The following is a 23905-nucleotide window of genomic DNA, read 5'->3' as shown; positions in this document are numbered from 1 at the left end:
TTGTTCTACCGAGATGAAGAGGGATGCTGTGGTAGAAGAGGGGAGAGCTGAGGGGTAAGAGGAGGTGGGTGGGATTCATTGTAATTTAATAAATACCTCGCAAAAGAGGGTTGGGGTGCCTTCTCAACCCCTCAGCTGTCTGTTTTGAAACGGGGCTCTTCTGGATTTGACACCCAGGGAAGTAAAAAGGGGATTAGGGAAGGAAAAGCCTCAGGCTATATACATCTCTTTCTCTGTCGTTTTCTTCGCCTCGAGGCTTTCTTTACCTCACCTCCCTCAATCTTTCTCTCTTTGGGACTGAGAGGCCCCTCGTCTAGCTGTGAGCACATGAATGATGTCATCCAGGTACCTGTCTTGACCCAGAGATTTAGAAAAGGCTTGAATGGGGTCTCATAGCCTCTTCTAATGCGGAGAATAATCCTCAAATAGCTATCACTTTTGGAGAATTTTCTGCCTCAGTGAATGCACATAATGCTGCCTTCTCTAGGGTCAGCACCGGGTAACAATAGTGTTGCAATGGTTGTCAAATTCCCACAAAAAAATATCAGCAAGAGCTCAAAAGTATCCTCATATATAAAAATAGTTCCCAGAAAGCAAGAGGTTTTGACCGGGGTCACACACGGTCCACTGCTCCGCAGCATCACCAGGGATTATAGGGCGACTTCTGCCACGCTGCTCAAGCATGACCAGAAGGCTTGGCCAGTTTTGACCTGAATGGAAGTACTGAATGAGAGGCCGGCATTAAAATTCAGGATGCAGTCACTTGCAGCCACTAATGTCTCTCTTTAAATGGTCACATCCTTTCTCTTGGGGCCCCCGCCGTCTAACTGTCTTATCCTCTGACAGGCTTTTAGTCAATGAAAACATTGCAAGAGATACAATTTAATTTCCTTTCTAAGGGCAAATATAAATTCTGTTTTTATACAGTAGAATTAGATCAGCGTCACTTTCTATTTCATATCCTATTATGGTAAAATATGTCTCTGACATTGACCTTTGTGTTTGTTTCTGTCTCTTACAGGAAGGGCTCTGGTCGGCCTGAAGTGAAGGGTCACTGAGCTCAGACACTCTCCTTCCACTGACTCACAATTATACACACATAGAGGAAAGTCTCACACACACACACACAGACATATTTCACGACGACACACACACCTTCACATTTACACACTCTTGGGTGCACACACACACACAGACTCATCCGTGCAGACACACATTCACACACACACTCAGGCCCTCTGAGCAGGATGAGGGAACCCTGGAGGTGCCTGTTGGGCCTGTGCCTCCTGGCATGCTCAGCCTCCACCCACAGCGCCGCCAACCCCTTCGCCGGGCAGCAAACCCCTCCGGACCCTTGCTATGACGACACAGGCGCAGCCCGCCGCTGCATACCAGAGTTTATCAACGCCGCCTTCGGCAAGGAGGTGGCGGTGTCCAGCGTCTGCGGCCGGCCTCCGTCCCGCTCCTGCAGCGTGGTGGAGCGGGGCGACGATCGGCCCTCTGTGCGAACATGCCAAATCTGCGACGGGGCCGACCCTCGCCGTGCACACCCTGCTTCCTACCTCACCGACCTCAACTCGGCCCACAACCTCACCTGCTGGCAGTCAGAGAATCTGAACACCTCGCCACACAACGTGACTGTCACCCTGTCATTAGGTAAGAAGTTTGAGATCACCTATGTCAGCCTGCAGTTCTGCTCGCCACGACCCGAGTCCCTGGCCATATACAAGAGCATGGACTACGGCAAGACCTGGATGCCCTACCAGTTCTACTCCTCGCAGTGCCGGCGTATGTACAACCGGCCCAACAAAGCGACCATCACCAAGCAGAACGAGCAGGAGGCTCTGTGCACAGATGGCCACACCGACCTCTACCCGCTGTCTGGAGGACTCATCGCTTTCAGCACTCTGGACGGCCGGCCCTCCGGCAAAGACTTCGACAACAGCCCCGTCCTCCAGGACTGGGTGACCGTCACCGACATCCGCGTGGTCTTCAGCCGGCCCCAGCTGCCCCGGGAGCTGGCACTGGGCGCCGGTAGCAACAGCGGAGCGAGGGACGACGACCCCGCGGCGGTGACGTCGACGCTGCCAACTTATTTCTACGCAGTGGGAGACTTCCAGGTGGGCGGGAGGTGCAAATGCAACGGGCACGGCTCACGCTGTCTGAAAGACAAGGAAGGCAAACTGGTGTGTGACTGCAAGCACAACACGGAGGGGCCGGAGTGTGACCGCTGCAAGCCCTTTCACTACGACCGACCGTGGCAGAGGGCCAATGCCCGCGAGGCCAACGAGTGCCTACGTAAGTCTTTCCTTCTATCTGTCATTCTTTGTGCGGACCGTAGGAGAACTTATATTTAGCAGATAATATATATAATAAAATAGATAATAACGGATATTCTGAAAGGAGATCTAACACAATGGCTCCACAGTGTAGCTTTATGTGTTAAAGCTAGAGTTGGTAATTTTCTTCAAAAAATGTTTTGTTATATTTGTTGAAATTCTCACTACATCCCAACAGCAATCAATAAATCAAATGCTCTGACAAAAAAAAGACAAAAATCAGGTATCTGTGGCTGTCGAGTGACTATAATAAACCCGTCACATCATTTTATTCGGCCCTAATGAAAGTTATTTATGTTTAATGATGATTTGTAGGGGAGTGGCTTTGGAGGCCTGAAGGGACGGGCTGTCAGTGTTGCTGACTTGGCAAGTTTCTCATTAGATTTAGCGACTTTTGGATCTAGTGCTGCTAGGTACTTTCACTGGAAAAGAGTTGGTAACACTGGGCTTGGTTTTTTGGTTGGATCATTTAGTGCAATCTTGCTAGTTTCTAAAGTTTACCGACCCTATCTTTCAGTTGGTTGTAAAAAGTCATAGAAGTGAGAAGATGAATCTATTTTTGCAGATCAAAACCCAGTCATTAGAGAAATATCCTTTGGTTGTTTTTACATCATTTCAGCAACTCTAATGTGTGGAAACCAGCTCTTTCTTTAGCTGCACTATTTTTAGTTCAAGGAGTGTATGGAAATGAGGAAATATTTTGAAATACAGGTTGTTTATTACTTTGTTGGATAGAGTCATGACCTTTTCACCACCCGCTCTCAGGATATGAGGACAGCAATGGAAAAATCAGGCCAACAAATTAAATGTACACACATACACAGAGGGAAAGAGAGAGAGAGAGGGAGGTTTAACCATGATGACCTGTGTTTGACTGTCACAGTGGTAATTAAGAGTGTTGCCAGAACACACCGGATGAGTTTGTGTTTGTTCAGGTGAGGAGTTCTGGTAGCACATGGCGGTTGCAACTTTGGCAACGTCTCTCAAAACACGAGGCCCATCCTTTTTCCTCGCATTTCCCATCATCAGCGCCCACTCTATTTACCGTCCCTCTACAGGGAAAACAGCCCCACTCTTAACAAAATCATGTTTTCTGAACTCGTCTATGAAAACTCTTTTTTTTTCACAAGCAAGTCTAAACAGTGGATGACAACAGCGCGAGTCATTGGCACACCGCTACAGCTAAGTCATCCAAGAATGTTATTTGGCAGCGTTTGCCTTCACCTCAAGACATGCTCTGTAAAAGTCATCCAGACGTCGCTCTGAAAGCTCGCCAACTAAAATTACAGCAATTTCTGTGGCAATTTTTGTTAATGTAAACGGATTACAGTTATACTGGATCAGGCTTTTATGTGATATTTAGCGCATATATTAATTTCATGGCTGTACAAAAGGTTTTAGACACATGCCATGTTGGCCCATGTTCTCAGCAGGAATGCGTTCTCTAATATGTGGATGTTTCTTTGGTGGTCATTTTTTTAACAGCATTTCTCTGTTAGTATAAATAGACATAGGTGGAACTTAATTCAGGTCAATTTTGCTTGTCATAAAAATTTGTTAGCGTAGGAAAATAAAACCATATTAGAAACCACTGTCCCCATTTTAACCTTTCCCCCATAATGAAATAAAATTACAGCCAGAGAGAGGAAAAAAAACAGGAGCAGAACATTGAAAAAACAGTGTGTATTTTTCTAACATGTTATAATTGCCCGGTGAGCTGGCCTGAGATCATATTTAGCGTTGAACAGTGCCAGATCTGTTTAAAGGGGACAGAGAGTGACAGAGCCAGAGGAGCATTAGACCGGCCAGCATTCCCTCACTCTGTGCTCTGAAACCTTTCATGCCAACACTTTGGCTTCTCATCCATCCTCTCACACCCTCACCTACTACACTCAAACACCTAGCCCCTTCTACAACAATATCCTGTAAATCCCTCAGTGTTTTCTCGCTCATTCTTTCGCACACACGCCCTCTTTTCAAATGTCCCGTCGTTTGTTTCCGAAACGTTACACCCGCTTCCCGTAGAGCTCTTCTCGGCGGGGTCGATATGTCACTTCCATCCACGATTTCTGGACTAAACAAGCCCGGCTGCACCGGCCAACTCCGATGACCTAATCCCAGTGTTGATACAGGGCAGTTAAAGCCCATTGCAAGCTGCACGCTATACCTGATCACACATCCGGACGCGCCAAGAAAGTCAGTCCCAGATGTCCCCAATTTCTTGTTCCAAAAGCCTCTTTTACAGCTTATTCCGGTAGAACTGGGTCCAACATATCCTCAAAGTAGCAGGAGAGCCTTTAAAAAAGCCTCTCCAGTGTACTTTAAAGCCCTTTCATAAAATGCATCCGCCCCTTGTTGATTTCTGCGCTTGCTTTTCTTTCACAAAAGGCGGCGGAGGCTGCAGCGCGAGCAACCGTGGCGGCGAGGTGTAAGTATTTAGTGTGTAAGAGTGGCAAGGAGTCCCTTAGGTGTCACCGGAGCCTCCGTGAGGCCCTGTGGGTGTTTGGGTTGGAGGTGGGGTTTGAGAGGGCCGGGCTGAGGTCATGATCCTTTGCCGGGTGGTGACAAGGTTAAGCTGACGGGGAGACGGTTTGTGGGTAATGAGGAATTCAGAGGGCCAAATCAATAGTTGTTTCACACCCCGGCTCTGTCAGTCCTTGAGAAATCATACGCCTGGTAGCTGATTTCACCACTTTAAACATTATTCTTAAGGTGGTTTTAAAAAAATGTTGCTCTCACTCATACTAGTCTTGACTTCAGTCTTTACTCTACACAACAAGAACATCATCTCTAACAGGCTGGTTTGATTGTTCGCCGGTCTCACTAAATGTTTGACATGCACCGCACCAAGATTACTGTCTGCGCTCTTGGCAAGCTCGCGTTTACCGTCTCCAGACACAAGCCATGCACACACAACGACACACACACGCCCCATCTGCCGCCTCTCCTCTCCATGAATCCTGCCTCGAGACATCGGTTTACAAATCCCCGCTCTGGTAGTCAGAGAGGGCAAGCCTCGTAAAGGAGCGTGTCTGTTTGTATTGGGGGAGACATGATGGAAAAAGCTGTGATTTATCTGCCCACAGGATAGAAATGAGGAAACAGATGCATAAGAGCTATTTGGTTACTGGTCGTGATGGAGTATTGGCTTTTTTTTTTCTGCTGGCACGGTCGATACTGTAATGTAAATACTTTATGTTGACTTATAAATGTGAGACGGTGTATCATGCTATAATAGAAACTGCCAAAGTCACCGTATATAAGATGAAGAGGCCTCTTGTGGAGTCAACGACAATGTGACATCCTGAGTAGATGATAATTTACGGCGGTGTAGGAGCTCTCTCTCTTCTTGGCAGCCATCTTGGCCCTGTTTGGCATCAAGCTGCTTCATTCTCCAACCCTTCCTCTGCTCCGTTTGGACTGCAGGAAGTCCAGAGTACTGCCTCTGGGACGCCAGACACCATCCATCCCTAATGGACCAGTCAAGCCAGGTCTGCTCCCACACTGGTATGCATTCATAGCGTTAAACACAGAGGTCATGCGAAGGCTGTTTGAACTGCCAGAAATGCAGGTGAGCTGCGGTTTCGGCAGAGCTGGGTGTTCCTGCTCTGCTGCAGCGTCTGGGCGTGGTGTTGAATATTTTTTAATAATAGGTGGTTTTGACATATTGCGTCCAGTGGGGGAATGAGTGATACGGTATTCTGTTTTTTTCGCACAAGAAGAGGAGTTCCCTTTCAAATTAAATCAATCGTTCTACATCATGTCATCACCTGAAGGAAATTCCCACAAATTAGTTATTAGCTCTAAAAAAAACAAAAAAACGTTATTACCTGTTACATAATAGATGTTATTAGATCACGTCTGGCACACTAATGAATGCATTAAAATGTGAGCGGAGGAAGAAGGGCGAAGTCTTGAAGCCACGTCACAAGCTCGCTCGTTCAAGCCTTCTGTGGGGGCTCGTGGTTTTTGGTGGGCTCAGCCTCTGTTTTTTGGAAACTATTAGCTGGAATTAGGGGGAATTTGACAGATGGGTTTCTTAGGGAGAAATCCAGCAGAGGTGTGTGTGTGTGTGTGTGTGAATGCATGTGTCAAGAGGAAGAGGCCAGCCAGGAACACATGCTCAGGAACAAGGCTCGGAATAAGCCGTCAGATCTGTACAGAGCTGTGGAAAACTCCGAAGACCACAGAAGCACAAACTCTCTCTCTCTGTGTTATTTCTCTCCATCGCTGACAAGAGGCAGATGGTTTTTTGATGCTGATTAGAATTTCAAAATAGTCCTTTCACACCATTCCCCCCCCCCCTCTACATCTCCTAGCGAGGGCAAGCAGAGGTCAGGCCCATGTTCCAGGCGTTAGAGCAGATTCGTCGAGACACTTTTTAGGCCCGGTGATCGAGAAATGACCTCATTCTTCAACACGCCGCACATGAAAAGCATGGCGCAGTTTGTGAGTGTGCAGGATTTTGGATAACATGAACAACCCCGCGTTTTATACGTTTCTCAATCGTGGCATGATGGAGAGGAGCTGGATTTGTGTGCTTTTGTTCTTGCGACACAAATGTTTGAACAAAGTTAACCTCGCTGGGATTGCTTTGAATTTCCACATTGAATCCAGCTCGCAGACGCCTCAAACTGTCCTCGGTGTCCAGCTGAAATGTTGCCGCCCGTCTCTAGAGGGCAACATGATATGAAGCTCAGTGAGATGCCGAATATAATGATGAAAAAAAAGCCAGAGCATGCCTTGATATTACTACATGTATGTGCCATTTTCCTGCTTTCGCTAATTGACTAAAAGGCCCTCCCACCTCCGCCGCATGTCGCTGGAGGCTAACGAGGAACCGACACTTCAATTACTTACAGCGCGACACACAAATGAGCAGGAGATGTTTGTGTGAGTGTGTGTGTGTGTTTTAAGGGGGGGCTGTGCGAAAGAAAGTGATTTTGAAAAACCTCCTGTGCTTTCAAATAATTACAGAGCCGAGGAATGTTGTTCTAAAATCAACAGCCCTATGAAATGATGCCTCTGGGGCGGGTTAGCGTGAGACGCGAGGGGCTACGGCGCAGCGAGGTGTGTGAGTTTTGTTTTGCTGGTGGTGGTGGTGATGTGTATGTGTGTGATTGAAGCAACCTCCTTTATCTGGCTGAGACAACAGGGTTTGGTCCGTTCAGTTTGTACTGTAGCTTTGCTCTTTGCTTTTTATTCCCTCTGTCAGTATTGCAACTTTGGTCCTCGGCCAACCCACAAGGGATTGATGCTTTTCTATGAAGCCACCCGTAAAGGCTCTCTGGCGAGCAGGGAACATGGTGAAACAAATGTTAAGGACAGCAAAGTGTCAAATAACAGCGTTAATGTCAGCCGGGTTAAAGCGCTGGATCCTTCGGAAATGCTCTGCGGCTGCCCTAGGCCAAGTGTGTGTTTGTGTGTGTGTGTGCATCTCCTTGTGCATGTGTGAGAGCCACATGTAACCTAGTAGTGCGATGTAGCGTTTCATCCCCGTGCCAAAGCAAACTGGTGGAGCTGCAGCGTGCCCACCCTGCTCTCCCTGCAGGCCCCCATCGACTCTCCCCCACAGATGGTAGCAATCACCTCCCGAGGTGCCCGTCACCGCCGGCGCTCTCTTCCTCTCCTATCCTTGTGTAACTGACTCTTGTCAAAGATTAACTCTCTGCCTGGACGTTTCCTGCTGCTACCTCTTCTTTTATTTCACATATATATTTCTATTTTTGCTGAAATCAGCCTTTTTTCCTTCTCTGATTGAATTCTCTGTGTGTTTTTGGTAACAGTTTTTTTTTTATGCTGTTGCGGGCCTCTGAGCTCTTTGCCTAAGAAAATATGTGTTTTTTGGCTGCCGGCCGGTGTTGCTGGTGGCAGCAAGACTCAGAGGCTGTTCAGATAAAATATATGTTGGTTGTTTAACAATGACGATGATGATAATCGCTCGGCTTCCTTTAACTGTGGTTTTGTGTGCGTGCGCGCTGTCACCGTGTTTGACATCATATATACGTATGTACTGTATGTGTCTCTGCATACATTCATGCATAGGAGACGGAGGTTGTCTGTTACTGTATGTCAGTCTTCAGCGGCCGTAGGAGTCAAAATAGAGGGAATAAGAGCAAAATGAATTCCTGATAGTCTGTTATCACACAGCAGGAGTAATATAAAAGAAACTAAGCAGTTTTTTTAGGTTTGTACACAAATCTTATTTTGACTGATGACTACAGATGGGTGTCATGATACTAGAAATGTAGTAGTCGATACCAATACCAGTGAAATTCCATGATATTCGATACCACAGTAAAAAACAATAAATTCCATATACTTCAACATACACTCCTTTATTACCGTTTGCATACTGTTTTTTATTAGGAAGTTGAACGGGTCATAATTCCCTCTCTATTATCTATTTTATATTGCTGTGAAAACATCTTTAAACAACTGGATTTATTCAAGTTTCTCATCAAAAACTACATTTTACCAGATTTCATTTGAACATATGATGATAATGTTAGAATTTACATTCAACCACAACTTATTATTACTGAATAGAGCCTGAATGCATCTTAATGTAAATGAATGGTACCTCCCGTGTTGAAATAAGTAGGACGAGAGCTAGTTAACGTCAGCTGTTAGCAGCCGGTAAGCAGCAAATGTTGACTAACTCTCGTCCTGTCGATTTCAACACAGATTTGTTGTTCGCAATGTAACATTATCAGGGAACTCCACTGTTTTTTTTACAGATGAAGATCAGTTTACTTGGCAAGAAGAGTACTGCTCAGCCAGTAAAAACAGTTGAATAATGCCCTCTGTGTCGCTGAAAAAAATTTCATCAGGGTAATCTCGAATTAGGCTCGGAGACTTTAACATCAACAGAAAGCCCAGAGGGTGAAGTTTGACAGGGATGGTCTAACAAAATACACTATTGAGTTGTATTGTGGGAATTGTAGGAGAATTGAGGTTTTTGGAGCTTAACCCTCACAAGGACTAAAAGTCAGGATATCTCAGCTCCTGCAACGTCAATTTTTTTTTTTTTTTACATAAAGCTCATAAAAATAATAATAAAAACCACAACGTGCTGCCAGAACAGTTTCAGTGCTCCAAGTCCATGAAACTCTATCCTTTCAAAGGATATTCCCTCATCTGGTGTTTTGATGATGGTGGTGAAGAGTGCTGTCTAATATGTCGGGTCAAAATCTCCCATAGGTGTTCATTAAGATCTGGTAACTGCCAACGGAGGCCATAGCATATGATTCACATAATTTTCACTCTCATCAAAATCATTCAGCTGGATGAAAACTTCACCTTAAAACTGAATGTAATCTTGTTTCAAATTGAAAACTACTCGGTGGTCGTTGCTGTAGAGCCCGGCTTCTTATCTTAATATTTTCTTTCTCACCTTAACATTTGACCTTTTGATTTTACTCTTCAGTTCTGGGTCGCCCATCATCAGTCCAGGACTCTTTTGCTTTCTATGCATTCACAAACAAGCCTGCATCACAACCTGATCAGAGAAAGCCATTATAGTTTTTCCCCTCAGCAATTCTACTGTCATCTCTGGCCGCAACGGTGAATTTACACAGTATGTTCCATCTGTCACTTTCTATTTCTAAACCAGCCCAGGCATTGCATGCATCCCCCCAGTCTGGACCTCATGGTTGTGTATGCCAAGAGTCACGGTAAAAGTACATCTGTTTTACCTCGCTTTCTACTGATTCACCATGATAATTTGATTGCACAACAGTCGTCTGCTTCTGTCCCTGTGCTCGGGACTGAAAGATGTTGCCTCTGAGCAACCGAGACAGACAGAGAGTGAAGGCGAAGGCGGGACACAGATAACAATGTTTAGATGTGGGGAAGTGAAGTGGACCAGAGAGAGAGAGAGAGAGAGAGAACAGAGCTAAGGACTCAACTCTCCACTGACACCAGGCCCCCCAACATGGCAACCCTCCAGCCTGATCTGGTTAAAATCTTCCCCTGCCTGATGCCATCCCAAGAGAGAGAGGAGAGAGAGGAGAGACGGAGGAAAGGATGGACAAGAGAAGCAAAAGGAGGGAACCAGTGAGAGTATTTGAGATGGGGTCTCATGAAAGTAAGAAGGGAGAGGGGAGGGGTGAGAGAGGAATTAAGGGGACTCTCAGTTCAAAAGGGCTCCCAAGAGCCGGCTCTTAAGCCCACGGCGTGAGGCTAACCGCAGAAATGAGTGCAGGGGAGGGAGGGGAGGTGGTGTCAAAGCTAGGAGTGAAAGATACGTCTCTGTGGAAGAGAAAAGGAAGAGGTAGAAGCTCCTGCGTACGCCATAGCACGGTCCACGTACCGCACACAGCAGGACTGCAGGAGTTGTAGTTTCCTGTTCAGCTCGGAGTTCTTAAATCTTTGTCTCAGCTTGTTGTCCACAGCTCATTAGAGTTTCACAGACCCGGCGCTGTTTAAGTCTCACTACTGTTTCACTTCTTTTTCTGCATTTTTTTGTTACTTGATCCATGTCATTTTGTGTGAGCAGTTAATAGCACTTGAAGCCGTGTCTCTGGTGTGTGTGTTTGTCCACACCGTACAGCGCCTTGGCTCTCTAATGAGGAGCTAATTAACCGGGTGTTCCCCCCCGGTGCCCTGAGCAGGTGGCTGGAGCAGCCAGGCGGAACTCAGCCCAAACACACAGACACACCGGCACACACACACCGGCACACATGATGGCAGGAGCCCATATAGCAGACCCTGCAGAGCGGAGAGGGCACCCAAGGGGGTGGGGGGGGGGGGCTGCAGCAGGTCTGGACCATGGCCTGGTTCCAAGAGGGGAGAGGTGGTGGTGGGAGAGCGGCCCCTCCGATTTTCAAGGACCAATTTTAGCCATGGGATTTGGGTTTTGCACAGGCATCCAAAATCAATTGGCTGCGCTTACCGGCTTGGCTTTGGTGGAGCTGAAGGAAAAATGAGGTTCGATTTATCCCTGACATATGGAGGGGGAACAGAGAGGCGGCGGTGCACTCCCACAAACACACTTGCATTTTATTTGTTGAGCGCAGTCTTTACGAGCCAATTTGTCATAGCACACATGACAGACCGGTCTGAGAGCTTGTTCCGAGCACATTTACTTGTTGGGGCACCTGTTATGAAAGCTGAAATACAACAGTGGTGTGTTTTTCTGTCAGTCTACCTTACCTGAAATATTCCCTATTTTTACCTGTACTTAAAGAGGACCTATAATGCTCATTTTGAGGTGCATACTTGTATTTTGGGTTTCTAGTAGAACATGTTTACATGCTTTAATGTAAAAAAAAAAAAAAAAAAAATTCTCATAGCAGCTGTGTTGCAGGACCTCTTTTAACCCTCTGTCTGAAACGCTGTATTTGAGCTCCGCCCCCACCCCGTCTCGAAAAGCCCAGTCTGCTCTGATTGGTCAGCTGGCCCACTCTGTTGTGATTAGTAGGGCTGGGTATCATTTAAAGAATTATGATGCCAGTACCAATACCAGTACTTAAAGTGATACCGATACCAATAGAGTATTTCATTCGATACCTGGTCACAAAAAGGATCGATTGCTGGTTATCGTTTGACTGGAGAACTTTCAATACTACTTAGTACTATGTTGTTTCGGTCGATACCTTAAAGGTATCGAATGCCGATACCCAACCAAACCAAACTCTTCGGACTCCGCTCCAGCTCCGGTCTAACTAGCTTTGTTTGAGGGCGTGCCAAACTAGCCCCTAGGCAGGTATTATACAAATGTGTTACTTGGTGACATCACCACGTTACAGAGGAAAAGGCGTTTCAGGCAGTTCAGGAGCAATGTTTCTCCCTTTGGTGTGGACTCTTTCTAACTTTGCAGAACTTTTCCATGCACAACAAACTATATAAAGGAAAGGGAAAAAGCACAAAAGCATAATAGGTCCTCTTTAAGAAGTAAGCACCACCTAGATCACAAACTGAGATGTGTGCAAACTGTGTGGAGGAAGATATCGGATAAAAACAAGCCTCTTTCAGTTAGCCCACCAAAATTAGCATTTGGCGCTCCTCACTTTGATGACAAAGTGGTGCAACTATTCTCTACTCTAATATTTTCCTAGGGGTTTCTTGCCATCCCCTCCTTTTTTATTTTTGTTGCAGCATCCCTCTGTTCGCCAAGCCCCTAGCTCGTGTTTGTTGTTTGATTTCCACGACAACACGAGGAACCAGATTAACGCATCCCTGAATTGGACGCTGACCCATAAAGGAGCCGCGCTCACTGCTGGAGGATCTCAGTTTCTCCACCACCCACAGAACAACACAGAAGTGTCTGTTTTTCTCCTCCAACAGATAAGAATTAGTGAGGTTTTCTTTTTGTGGCGCACTAGTGAGGCTTTGATGTGTTAATGAATTGAAAAATGGCCTTCAACAGTGTTCAGTTATCCCCGCTGAGCCTAATTTGGGTGAGGGGGGTGCTGCGGTGGTGGTGGGGGTGGCAGGTTGGGGGGGTGAAGGTGGGGTGTCGGTGTGTGTGTGTGTTCACAAGCACTTCAAAACAAACCCATAAACATTCCAGGATCCTTGGGCAGCTGCAGCTCTGAGCCGAAGTTAACTGCATACAGCATGTAGAAAACACACACGGGTACACATACAAACACCTATACTGGAGCCATTTTTGCTTATTTATTTTTCTCAGTCATTAACCTTGGATAACATTTTCATTCATGTTTTTTTTTTTTTTCTTCCCCCAGTCAAATAAACTACTATTTCTGCCACTAATTCCCTCTCCATTCTCTGGCTGTTGTTAAAGCCACCACTGCTGCTAACACATGCTAAATCATTTAAAAGGTTCGATTCTGGAGCTTTCTTTACACTCTCCACACTGTTACTCTCCCGCTTCGGACTTTGTTGGCTGATCTTGTTGCACGGCGGCGAGTCGAGGAGTTGCCATAAGAGGTGTACCTTCGGTACTTCGGCCGGGGTAGAAAACGTGATCCATCGCTTTCATGTTCGGCTACAAGGTGTTAATGGACACAAGTGCTCACAGCTGTGTGTGTGTTTGAGACGCTTGATCCTAATCACAGTCCCCCCCCCTCCCCAGCCACTCACCGGAGCTGGTGTGTTCTTTGTCACACTCCCTTCAAGAGAAGTTGGACAGGCTATTTGGTCATTCACATGCACACAGATTGTCATCAATTTGGTGTATTTTTTCAGTTAAAACACGGACTATATCACTTGAAAAGTTTCACTCAGCATCCTACACATCTATATTTTTCTCCAAGGTCAAAGGTCAATCCCGATCTTGGCCTTGACCAGTTCATGACAGCACACCAAACCATCCTGCAGTGTCTCTACGCAAAACAATATGGATCCATACACGAAACATTATTTCATTAACTGCAGAATTCCAAACAAATTGGTTCGGCGTAATAACCAGATGGAATTGGGAAACAGTCTGGGAATGTGCTGCTCCCCCCTTTTTTTTCCAGGGTCTGCAACTCAGGGAAAACTGGGCCTCTTTCCCAACCTGGTGCCAGCGGCTTCCCCCTTCAGCGCGGATTGGAGGTTACATATCGTTCACTGCTCGCATATATTACTTGACAAGTCGTTCTCCTCCTCCTGCGAGAGAGTGTCATTAGCAGTCATTTTTGATCAGCTGCAAGGAGCTCATCTAATATTGTACAGATCATTGAGCTCAGTGGAACGGCAGAGCTGACCTTGGCTGCAGCAGTCAGCTAGAGGTGATGGGGACTTTAAAACTTTACCTTTTCTGACTCATGAAAGTACTTCTATTATATTTCTAACTGCCACTGTATTGCACACAAAGCTCATAAAAGGTCCCTCTGCCAGTCTGTCTTTACTTATTCCCCTTATTATTGTGTCTTTTTCTACTCTAAACATACGTTATTAGAGCATTTTTCTCAATCATACCAGAATAATTAATATCACCTTCTCCTGTGATGCCCTTATAATCCTTTCTTTACCATAACTGTTGACATTTTTGGTCAAACCGCTCCGCCGTTGTTTACCCCTCTTTAATTTATCTGCGGATAACTTTGAACTGTGGCTAAGCTCTGCAGCGGGCGTCTTTGAAGCCACGGCCAAGTCTTCAGGTCCCAGGTCTGACTCTGATTTAACCAGCAGAGAGGTCTGGATCAAACTCTGTTACACAAACAACAAGGGCAGGTTTCTCATTAGGCTTCTCAAATGCAAACCCCACATGTAGAGTAGGGAACGGAGTTTATGAATAATGTTGAATGCGGTCTAATGTGGAGGAATCAGTGGAAAAGACTGGTGAGGCGAAGAGACATTCAAGTGGAACTGGGAGGGCCTGCAAAGAGATATAACCTCACTTCACACGTCCCATATATTGCGCCTCGCCTCATTTAGAAGACAGCCAGCTCGAGCCCCGTTCCTTTATCTGATTCACTCTCGCTTTTAATAGATCTTAGGAGTCTTTACTCATCAGCGATTCATGAAATTAATGTCTCTCTTTCCAGTGATTAATAACTAATGGGCTGAGAGAAGCCGAATTCATTAATTATGAAATGGAGAAAATGAGCTCTGCAAATATCACTTTTGATTGATGAGTTCTGGAATAGCAGCCAAGCACACAGCCGCAGTGTAGATTATAAACCACTCGCTATTAATGCTGCCGTACTGGAAAATCTCTGCCAGCTCTCTTGTGATATACGTATGTTTTACTGCAATGCACACCCCATGTGAACATTTCATCTTAGACTCTATAAGGATAAATACTGTGAAGATACTATAACTTTCACCTTTGCTGATACGATCACCACTGACGACTTTCCTCTTCTTTCTGCAGCGTGCAACTGCAACCTCCATGCCCGTCGCTGTAGATTCAACATGGAGCTGTACAAGCTGTCCGGAAGGAAGAGCGGAGGGGTCTGTATGAACTGCCGCCACAACACCGCCGGCCGCCACTGCCACTACTGCAAGGAGGGTTTCTACAGAGACATGGCCAGACAAATCACTCACCGACGAGCCTGCAAAGGTAACTTTATTTGTCTGTAATAGGTATTTTTCAAGGTGATATTTGTGAGATGTTCTGTGGTGCCAATTGCTGTACTGTTTTCTACACTTTACTTGTCAACCAAGCAGCAACTCCCATCGATTTTTTCCTTGCATTTTCTGTTGTTTTTGAGCGTCTCTAGATGGCACTCATGTCTTGGTCTATTCATACTAGCGCTGTCGATTAGTCGACTAATCGGTCATTTTGGTCTTAGTCGACTAAGATGTCTTTCGTCAATTAGACATGTTTTATGCTTTTTTCCTGCTGAATGACTTATTTCTAAGAAACTTCTGAGCACATCTCTGGTAAACCCAATATTTAAATGATACTTTTGTGTCATTTAGGGTGCGTCACCAGCCGTTTGACTAGTCCGAATCAGAGAGAAATTGATACTTTTGGTTTGTTTTCCATTTAGTCTGGTTCAGTTTCACAGGTGCACAAATTAAAGCAGACCAAATAAAAAAAAATATTTGCTGAAGGGCGTGTCCGAAGGAGCGAATTTATCTTTTTCGTCTCGAGAGCTGCCACTTCTATGCAGGGAATCGCAGACATTGACATATTGCTGTCAAAGTGTTTTCACTGTGACTCGGCACTGATCTACTGTGCGCACAAATCCCTTCTCCTCAAGTTTACCTTGAATGACTTTACAAACGTCATTATTTTTGTGGACTTTATTTAGCATTCTGTTTGTTCTCTTCGGCCCAGATGTCAAGAAAACATCAGACTTCTGTAGAAGTCTAGGACAGTCCTCTCCCTCTCATTTACCTGTGTCCATCTCAACAAATGCCCGCACAAGCAGCTTGTGTTTTGGTTCGCTTGGAAACGATTCGAGATCATCTCTTGCAAGCAGTCTCGGGCCGGTTTTGGTCCGCACCAGAGAACGATTACTACCCACACACCTGCCCAAATGAACCGCACCAGAGTTCAATTCCTAAATGACTAAATGTTGGCTTAAATCAACTAATCTATTAGTCGACCAAATCGTGTTAGTGTTAGTAGACTAAGAATGTCTTTAGTCAAGGACAGCCCTAATTCATACACGGTGCATTCATGCAGCACTCCTGCTGTCAGAAAACATAAAACACGAGCACTTTTCTGGGAAAGAATTACCAACCACTCTTATGTTTACAACAACTAATGGAAAAGTGTTCGCGAACAAGGATCACTTTTGTATTACATCAATCAGTAATAGAGTAGCGAAAATGAATATTTATTTATATGAAAATGTCACGGGTTATTACTTTAAGCTCAGTTTGACTTTTCATTTGGCAACACGGCTGCGCTAAATGTTTACAAAATGTTCAAACAAAAGCTGATTGAGACGCTCTAACCCTGCTAATACTTGTGTAATCATGTTCTGATTGGAAACACACACAGTCATGGTACCTTTTAATAAAAAATATCAGCGTGTCTAACTTGCCATACCATAGCAGAGAGAAACGAATTGATACTATGCCCGAAGCTTTTCTGGCCGCCGCACCAAATGTTTCCCCCGTACCACACACCACATAATATTATCACTTGACCAAGGCATTTCTCATGGAAACATGAGTTTTACCCCTTTTTTTATTATTTCACATTTGCAGTGAATATTTTTCAGCCTGATATTATGCTGGAAGCATTTCTCTCCTCCCACTGGACTCATTGCAAAAATAACAGCAGTTTCCTGTACTTGTTGCTCAGGAGAATATATTCAAATCAATAGCAGAGAGAGAGTGTTTTATATCCTGTTGATCCCGATGAAGGTAAAGAATCACTTCCAGAAAATAAGAAACAGCATCAGCGAGAGCTGCCAACGCTCATAGCCGTGAAGATCTTTCGGTTGAAAACCTCCCGCTGGCTTCCGCTCAGTTTTCCTTCTGCAGCCGACCCAAGCTGTAACCGAACACCAGGAGGTTTGAAATGGCACGATATCAGGCCGCACTTGCCCATGTTGGTTGCGGTGAGACGTCGAGCCATTCATCATCATATGATGGCAAAAACTTCACAGTGACTTGGTCACATACCTTAAAACTGAAGTCATTTGACCTGTTGCTGTACCAAAACACTGACAGAAAGAGATCTGCCTCAGTTCTGAGATGTGCGTTTCTGTGTGCAAATTCTTCCCTCATCTTCCATTTCCTGCAATACCTGGGAGTGTGATGCTCTCTCCCCCCCCCCCCGACACTGCAATTTGTCCTTATCAAAGCCTCATGATCAGGTGGTAAACAGTTTATCTCCCTCCCTCACAAAGGCCCCAGATGTGACGGAAATGAAAGTTAACGTCTGCAAAAGCCTCCACTGAGCGTCTGGCTCCATGATTGATCAGAGCAATTCCGCAGCCTTCTAGGAGCCGTCATTTTCCTTCGCCTCAGCCCTTGCTCACTGTTTTTCATCTCCATCTTCTCCCATCTCCCATGATTGTTTATAACCACCATCTCCTCTTCCTCCCCAACTTCTGATTTCTCTCTCCCCATGACTCACCACAAGCCTGTAAAAACCTTTTGTCTTTCTCTTTTACCATGGCGTCCCTGGTTTTATTTTTCAGCTCTCTCCTCTATGTTTTATCTCCATGTGTCAGGGTCAAGATAGAGGTCAGAGGTGCGGTATGCCTGAAGGGGGCGGGGGGGTCACGTCTGAAATGGAGTTGCAACAATAAAATACAAGTGTTTTCTAAAGGCGAGATGGGAGCGTGGAGAGCTCTGTCTGTTTTTAATGAGACCTGCTCTGGATGGGTGTCTTTACACAATCTGTGGAGTACTTGAGGAGGAGTAACCACCTCTCCCTCTTAACTCCATCACCACCACCGCCTACCTCCCACGTACACAAAGCTGCAGGACCCGCCAGTTGAAATGCCCAGCCAGGCACCAGCCTCTCCGCGACTCCTTTACAGTGTCACAAGCATTAAAACAGTCAGCAAAATGAAAGAAACACAGCGATCACCACATGGCCTGGCTGCAGTATACGAGCTCTTCAAAATACAAGGTTTTTATGTGAATCCAAGCCGTACAGCTGGTATCCGTTGACCACAAGGAACATTGATAAAAGGCATTAAAAATGAGGCCACGGTCGACGTGAAGCAACGCCGGCCAACATAAACCACATCGGCCGTGTGTCTCAAATATCTTTCTGAAGCAGGACATGAGGATCTTTGCTGTCAGAAAACACTGTTACGCAACCTAATTCTAAGGGTAATTTTAGGTTAGTGATATAGTACCTGGCCTATCGCAGCATAAAAATGTGAATATTCTCAAACGTTAGTATCAAGTTTAGCCAGTACCTGTGACCTCAAGATTTGAATCTGTAATATCACTGAGAGGGTGGAGCTGTTCTATTGACAACGTCCATTTATCAGTCCTTCAACATAATGTTATTACTTTAAATGCTGAAATAATGTTAATATATCTTTAAAAAATTAGTTGTGCGCAATTTAATAATTTATGTATACAAATTACTTTAATGACAAAAAAATGCACATATTTTAACGCTTATCTATTTTCACAATTAAATAGTCAGCTGAACATAACTGATTGATAAAAAACATATTTCCAAACAAGGGCACAAAGAATTTACCATGCACGGCATGCCGGATTATCGCAATGTCACGAAATCGCCTGAGAATCGCGGGATCACATATCACACGAAAATCCATCTTGTCAGGCTTCAAGTAATGCGTTTGTGTCCAGCAAGCCAGAGTACGGACAAATCAGTATCCTGTGAGGAGCTACTGTCACCTATGGGCGTGGCGTAGGCGTGTGAGGCGACACGGAGAGGCGACTGTTCGTTCTAAACAACAATGGCGGCTCATGAAGAGCTTAGCGTAGCTCCAATAGCATCAGTTATATCAGAACTGGAGAGTATTTCTTCATTGAAAGAAGAGCAAAGAACTGTCTCCCGACTGGCTTCGGCAAGAGTTTGATTGACAGATGTTTTATCCAATCACCTGCCAAGTATTTTTTTGAAAGTGCCTGCCCTTTTCCAAACACTTTCCAACGACAGCTTCTCATATGGTTCTGTATAACAAACCATCTGGCGGGTCGAGTTAGCAAATAACACCACCCTCTCCAAATGTGGCAACTGCCAATAACTGCGGACAAAGAGCAGTCGTCCGCAAGTACTTCATGCCCACAGGCACGCACACATGCACAGAGCAACACGAATCAGTTAAACTGAGCCTGTCAGAGGACTACAAATCCCAACGCGGTGCCTGTCACGTCTGCAGCCGCAGAGGCTTGAAAAGTCATCAACCTCTGAGGACGTTTTTACTACTTCTTAACTGGCCCAAGCCCCTGCACATAAAACTTCAGAAAAGCAGTTCAAGGAGGAGAGCTGGGGGTGGAGATTGACACCACCCCCCCCCCCCCCCCCCCCCCCCCCCCCCCCCAATCCCCATCCTGCCTCTTACAGCTCAGCTCAGATCTGGCAGTTGCTGGTTGTTTACTGAACTCCGATGTCTTAACAGCCTGTGATTGTTTAGAAGGGAAGTGAGAACATTACTCCCATCTTGTTCAGTGACTGAGTTGAGTCGATAGCTTGCGCTGTTTGGCGATCAGCCGGGAAACAACGGCCACATGTCTCGGCAGGCATGACAGACCGACTCCAGACTTGCATCAGACAGCTCAAATAACGGGGGGTTTATCCCACATGTGCTTTGGACAAATCATTTCACAGGAAAGAGAGGGGGGGCACAAACTCCAGGAATGACAGAAATTCTGAAATAGTCCGTGGACACTGAAGTAGTTGGTAACAGTGGCAGTAGCGCTGGCTGATGAGGGTGAGGATATAGGTTTACGTGGTTGGCACAGACCATCAGACAAACATTGGGGAGACCCTTGTTGACTTGACTTCTGACATCCTGCCATATACAGATGTGTGTTCCCTTTAGATCAGTCAGGAACTCTGTACAAAGTGCCATCAAAGCTTTTTGAGTTCCCCAGTCGGGCCTGCGTGACTCAAATGGTGGGGATTTTGCACGGACGCTGAAGCATCAGATTTACGTCTCAGCTTCAAACGGGGCGCAGCAACTTTGACACCTGTGGACCGGTTGGCCTCGCCGGAAAAAAGGCGAACGTGTTTCTGAAGATCTGAGCCGCAGTTAATCCCTCCCCCCCGCCCCGGCCGCCCAGACACACGCGATCACTCTTGGGTCAGTTTCAGCCATTTAAAACCCTCCCTTTTGCCCAGTCAACAGGTGGTAGGGGGGGTCTTCAGGCTCTCCTCTGTTGTAGCAGCCTCAAAAAATGTCCGACGCAAATAAACACATTCACAGTTCCATCAAGTGGTGGGAAGAAACCGTGGCGTGTTAGCAGCTGCCTTCCTCTGGCAAGCGCTGTAACAAACTGTTAGGTTACAGGGTTTTTCCCCAAAGTGTAATTTTGGCCTTTCTTGTCTTTTCTTGATAAGCTTGGACAATTACAGCTATCGCGTTACAGTCGAGTCACTCTCAGTTTGCTTTAGTCATTTTGCACCAGCCTGCGCCTGTTTTTCAAAGACATTGAACATAAGGAGAAATGTTCACCTTGCATTTCATGGTTCGTTGTATTTCTGGCAACATGTCGGTAGATAAGACAGGAAAGGATAACTTTCTTTTGCTCTGGACAGAAAATGTCAAATTGGACGTGAAACCAATCATTCACACCCCTGAAGACTTCTCAAGAAGATGTTAAAGTCGTACATTTGTTTTGATATGTCACCGATTTGTTTGTCTGGCCGAATTGCTGTGAAATGTTAAGTATGCGTTTATTGCTCAAAGAACAAATGTCTGTTTATTTAGTGGAGTCGGAGTAGCCACAGTTTGGTTAGATTCACTGTTGTTTATGCTGTCGAGCACACCAGACGCTCTGTTTGGACTACACTGTGTCTCTCACTCTCTCTCCGATCCTCCACTTCACCTCTCCCTGTCATCATCTCTAACATCTTGTAAAGCTCTCTCAGAAGGCTTCGGACCAACGCGCCAGCTCTTGTATTTAACAGCTCTTTAAACCAAAAAAAAAAAGAAGCCTCACGTTGCTTAAGGGAGCTTGGATAAATTGCCTAGAACCAGCAAAAGTCATAAAAGCCACGCCAAAGCGAGGTGACCGGAGCATTGCTTATTGCTGTTGGCGTTTGCTGGGCATCGAGTGAACTTTCGGGAAGTGATGAAGCAGCAGAGCGCGTGTCACCAGGCGGGCACCGAGCAGAGAGGAGAGAGGAGGGCACAGTGTGTCTTTCTGCTTCTCCTGACTACACTGTTCAGGGAATCCTGAGCACAGAAGCAGACGGGAAAAGGCTGCCTCACATCTTAAAGTCCTGAGCCAAACATTCAGCCCTAATGCAGAAGATTTAACCCAGAACCCTGCATAGACTGCCATATTCATATAGGAATACGCTGCTGTCTTATGTGTGTCAATTTGTGCAACTTGTTTAATGAATCAACATTTTCTCTCTCCCTTCTTTCTCATATCACAACCCTCCCTCCCCCCTTCACACCTGTCCCCGACCCCCACCTCCAGCCTGTGACTGCCACCCCGTGGGTGCAGCCGGCAAAACGTGCAACCAGACGACAGGCCAGTGCCCCTGCAAGGACGGCGTCACCGGCATCACCTGCAACCGCTGCGCCAAAGGCTACCAGCAGAGCCGCTCCCCCGTGGCCCCCTGCATCAGTGAGTGACACTGATGCACACACAACTATACCAGTCACTGCAGGACACTGTCTTCAGCTTGGTTAATTTAACCCTTTAAAACGGTGTTTGCATGATCCTGTTTAAATCGTTGTAAAATATTAACCATAATAGCAATGAGCATTCATTATTTTTGCTGTGGAAAGCTAACGCTTCTGTCTTTTCATATAAGTCAATAAACCATAATAATTGACAAAAGTATTGAAAATGTGTCATAAATTAAAAGAAATACAAAAAATCTGACATGTTTTTTCATAAAATGTTGCTAAATAAACATGCAAAACATGTTGATCCAAAAGATTTCTAAATTTAGAAACATGAACAAACAAACATGCTCATTTTGGATGGCAGAACAAGCACAAAGGCGTTTTGAGATTTTTGTTGCATTCCGCACGTTGCATAGTTCAAATAACCTATGGACTATTAAAAAATATTTTGTTCATGTTTCTAAATTTAGAAATCTTTTGGATCAATGTTTTTATTTAGTAACATTTTATTTAAAAAAAAATTTATTTATTACACTATTTCAATACTTTTTCCAGTTATTATGGTTTATTGACTTATAAAACCTTTTAGCTTAGGTTGTACAGATTTAAAGGATATGAAGAATTTGAAGATACTCCAAGAAATGACATCACAATAAGCAAAAAACACCAATGTAGGCACTGGCGGACCATTTCTATTGCAGACTTCAAAGGGTTAATCATCTTGGCAGTGAGTCACTGCGTAAAACTGCAAAACAGCTCCATCGTGAAGAACATGATATAACAAAAGGCCCAATGCATAGTTCCAGAAGAGTAGTGAAGTACGCCAAAAGCAGCGCAACCAATGAGATTTCAGAGCATAATTGAAAGCACACGTCCGTGTAGCCTAAAGTCATTCTGTGTCCTTCTGACAGGCACACCCAACCCGCTCTCTGCTACACTGCATATATGCAGTATTGTACATGTGTTCTGTGGGTTTGCATGGCCACTGAAAATGCAATGATAATTTCATAGAGAACAGCCCAAAACATGTGTGCAAACAAGGGCCCAGATGTAAAGTCAGGCTAAACTGAAACGTGATCTTAGTGGAGAGCTGGTGTGGGAACTCAAGACTCGGTTACTGTTGCTGTCAACAATGTGCAGTATAGTGTGTGTGTGTGTGTGTGTACTCTAGTTGCTGCAGTTTGAATGTCGACTACATCAGGTTTTTCAATTTCCTGTGACAAACGTGTATGTGTGCGTGCGGGTCATGAAATTCGCAAGCGGCCTCGGCACATGCAGGCATGCGTAATAGAGGGCAACCTTCCACCACCACTGTGTGCCAGGCGGTGCGGGCACACACACACACACACACACACATACTCACAAGGCAACCTCCACCAAAAGCCTCCACCGTGCCGCCCAGTGCCGTACCGAGCTACGCCACACTGTGCCACATGGTGCCGCGTTCGTTTCCCTCACATGCAGCTCCAGTAGCAGATGGCGGATGGGCGAGAAGGAGAAAACAACTGTGGTCACGGATGGCAGAAGCCACCGCTGAACCGTCACCAGTGAGAACACGACAAATTGTGTATGTGCGTTTTAAGTGCACGCGAGCGTTTGGATCCATTACGAATACTGACAACCGTGTGTGTCACAATATGGCCTCATGGTGGGCATCGAAACCTCCTATTGAGACCCCAAGACAGGCGACAAGCCCATTAAGCAGCCAATTAGTATGATGGCAGCAACCCTCATCTGAATGATCCTTTCATCATCTGTCTGTCTTCACAAAGATGTGGCCATGAGGGCACACAGACCCAAAGTGGCTTCTAGCAGCTGCGCCTGCCTTCACAAAGCTCCGTGCCCTTGTTTGTTTATGTTGGCGGGGTGTCCATAATTTCAGAGAGACAACTGCTGCTTTTGCCTCAAAACAGCTTTCCAACAAACCCCCTCACCCACCCCTCTACCTCCCGCCAACACACTCCC

At 45.6% G+C, this 23905-nt stretch overlaps 1 protein-coding gene across 3 annotated transcripts in view; it reads left to right on the top strand.

Moving 5' to 3' along the window:
- Nucleotides 1-23905, top strand: part of ntn2 (netrin 2) — a 51966-nt gene that overhangs the window by 15440 nt on the left and 12621 nt on the right. For all 3 annotated transcript variants that reach the window (XM_074620129.1, XM_074620130.1, XM_074620128.1), the window contains exons 2-4: nt 1022-2298; nt 15109-15297; nt 21786-21935. In XM_074620129.1, the coding sequence (XP_074476230.1) occupies nt 1248-2298; nt 15109-15297; nt 21786-21935 (1390 nt within the window). In that variant the 5' untranslated portion in view covers nt 1022-1247. The remainder of the gene's footprint in view (nt 1-1021; nt 2299-15108; nt 15298-21785; nt 21936-23905) is intronic.

Source organism: Sebastes fasciatus, chromosome 20 (assembly GCF_043250625.1).
Source record: "Sebastes fasciatus isolate fSebFas1 chromosome 20, fSebFas1.pri, whole genome shotgun sequence".
In the NCBI taxonomy this organism is placed as follows: Eukaryota; Metazoa; Chordata; class Actinopteri; order Perciformes; family Sebastidae; genus Sebastes; species Sebastes fasciatus.
The sequence above is the reverse complement of the archived record's forward strand: the minus strand, read 5'-3'. Positions and strand labels throughout refer to the sequence as shown.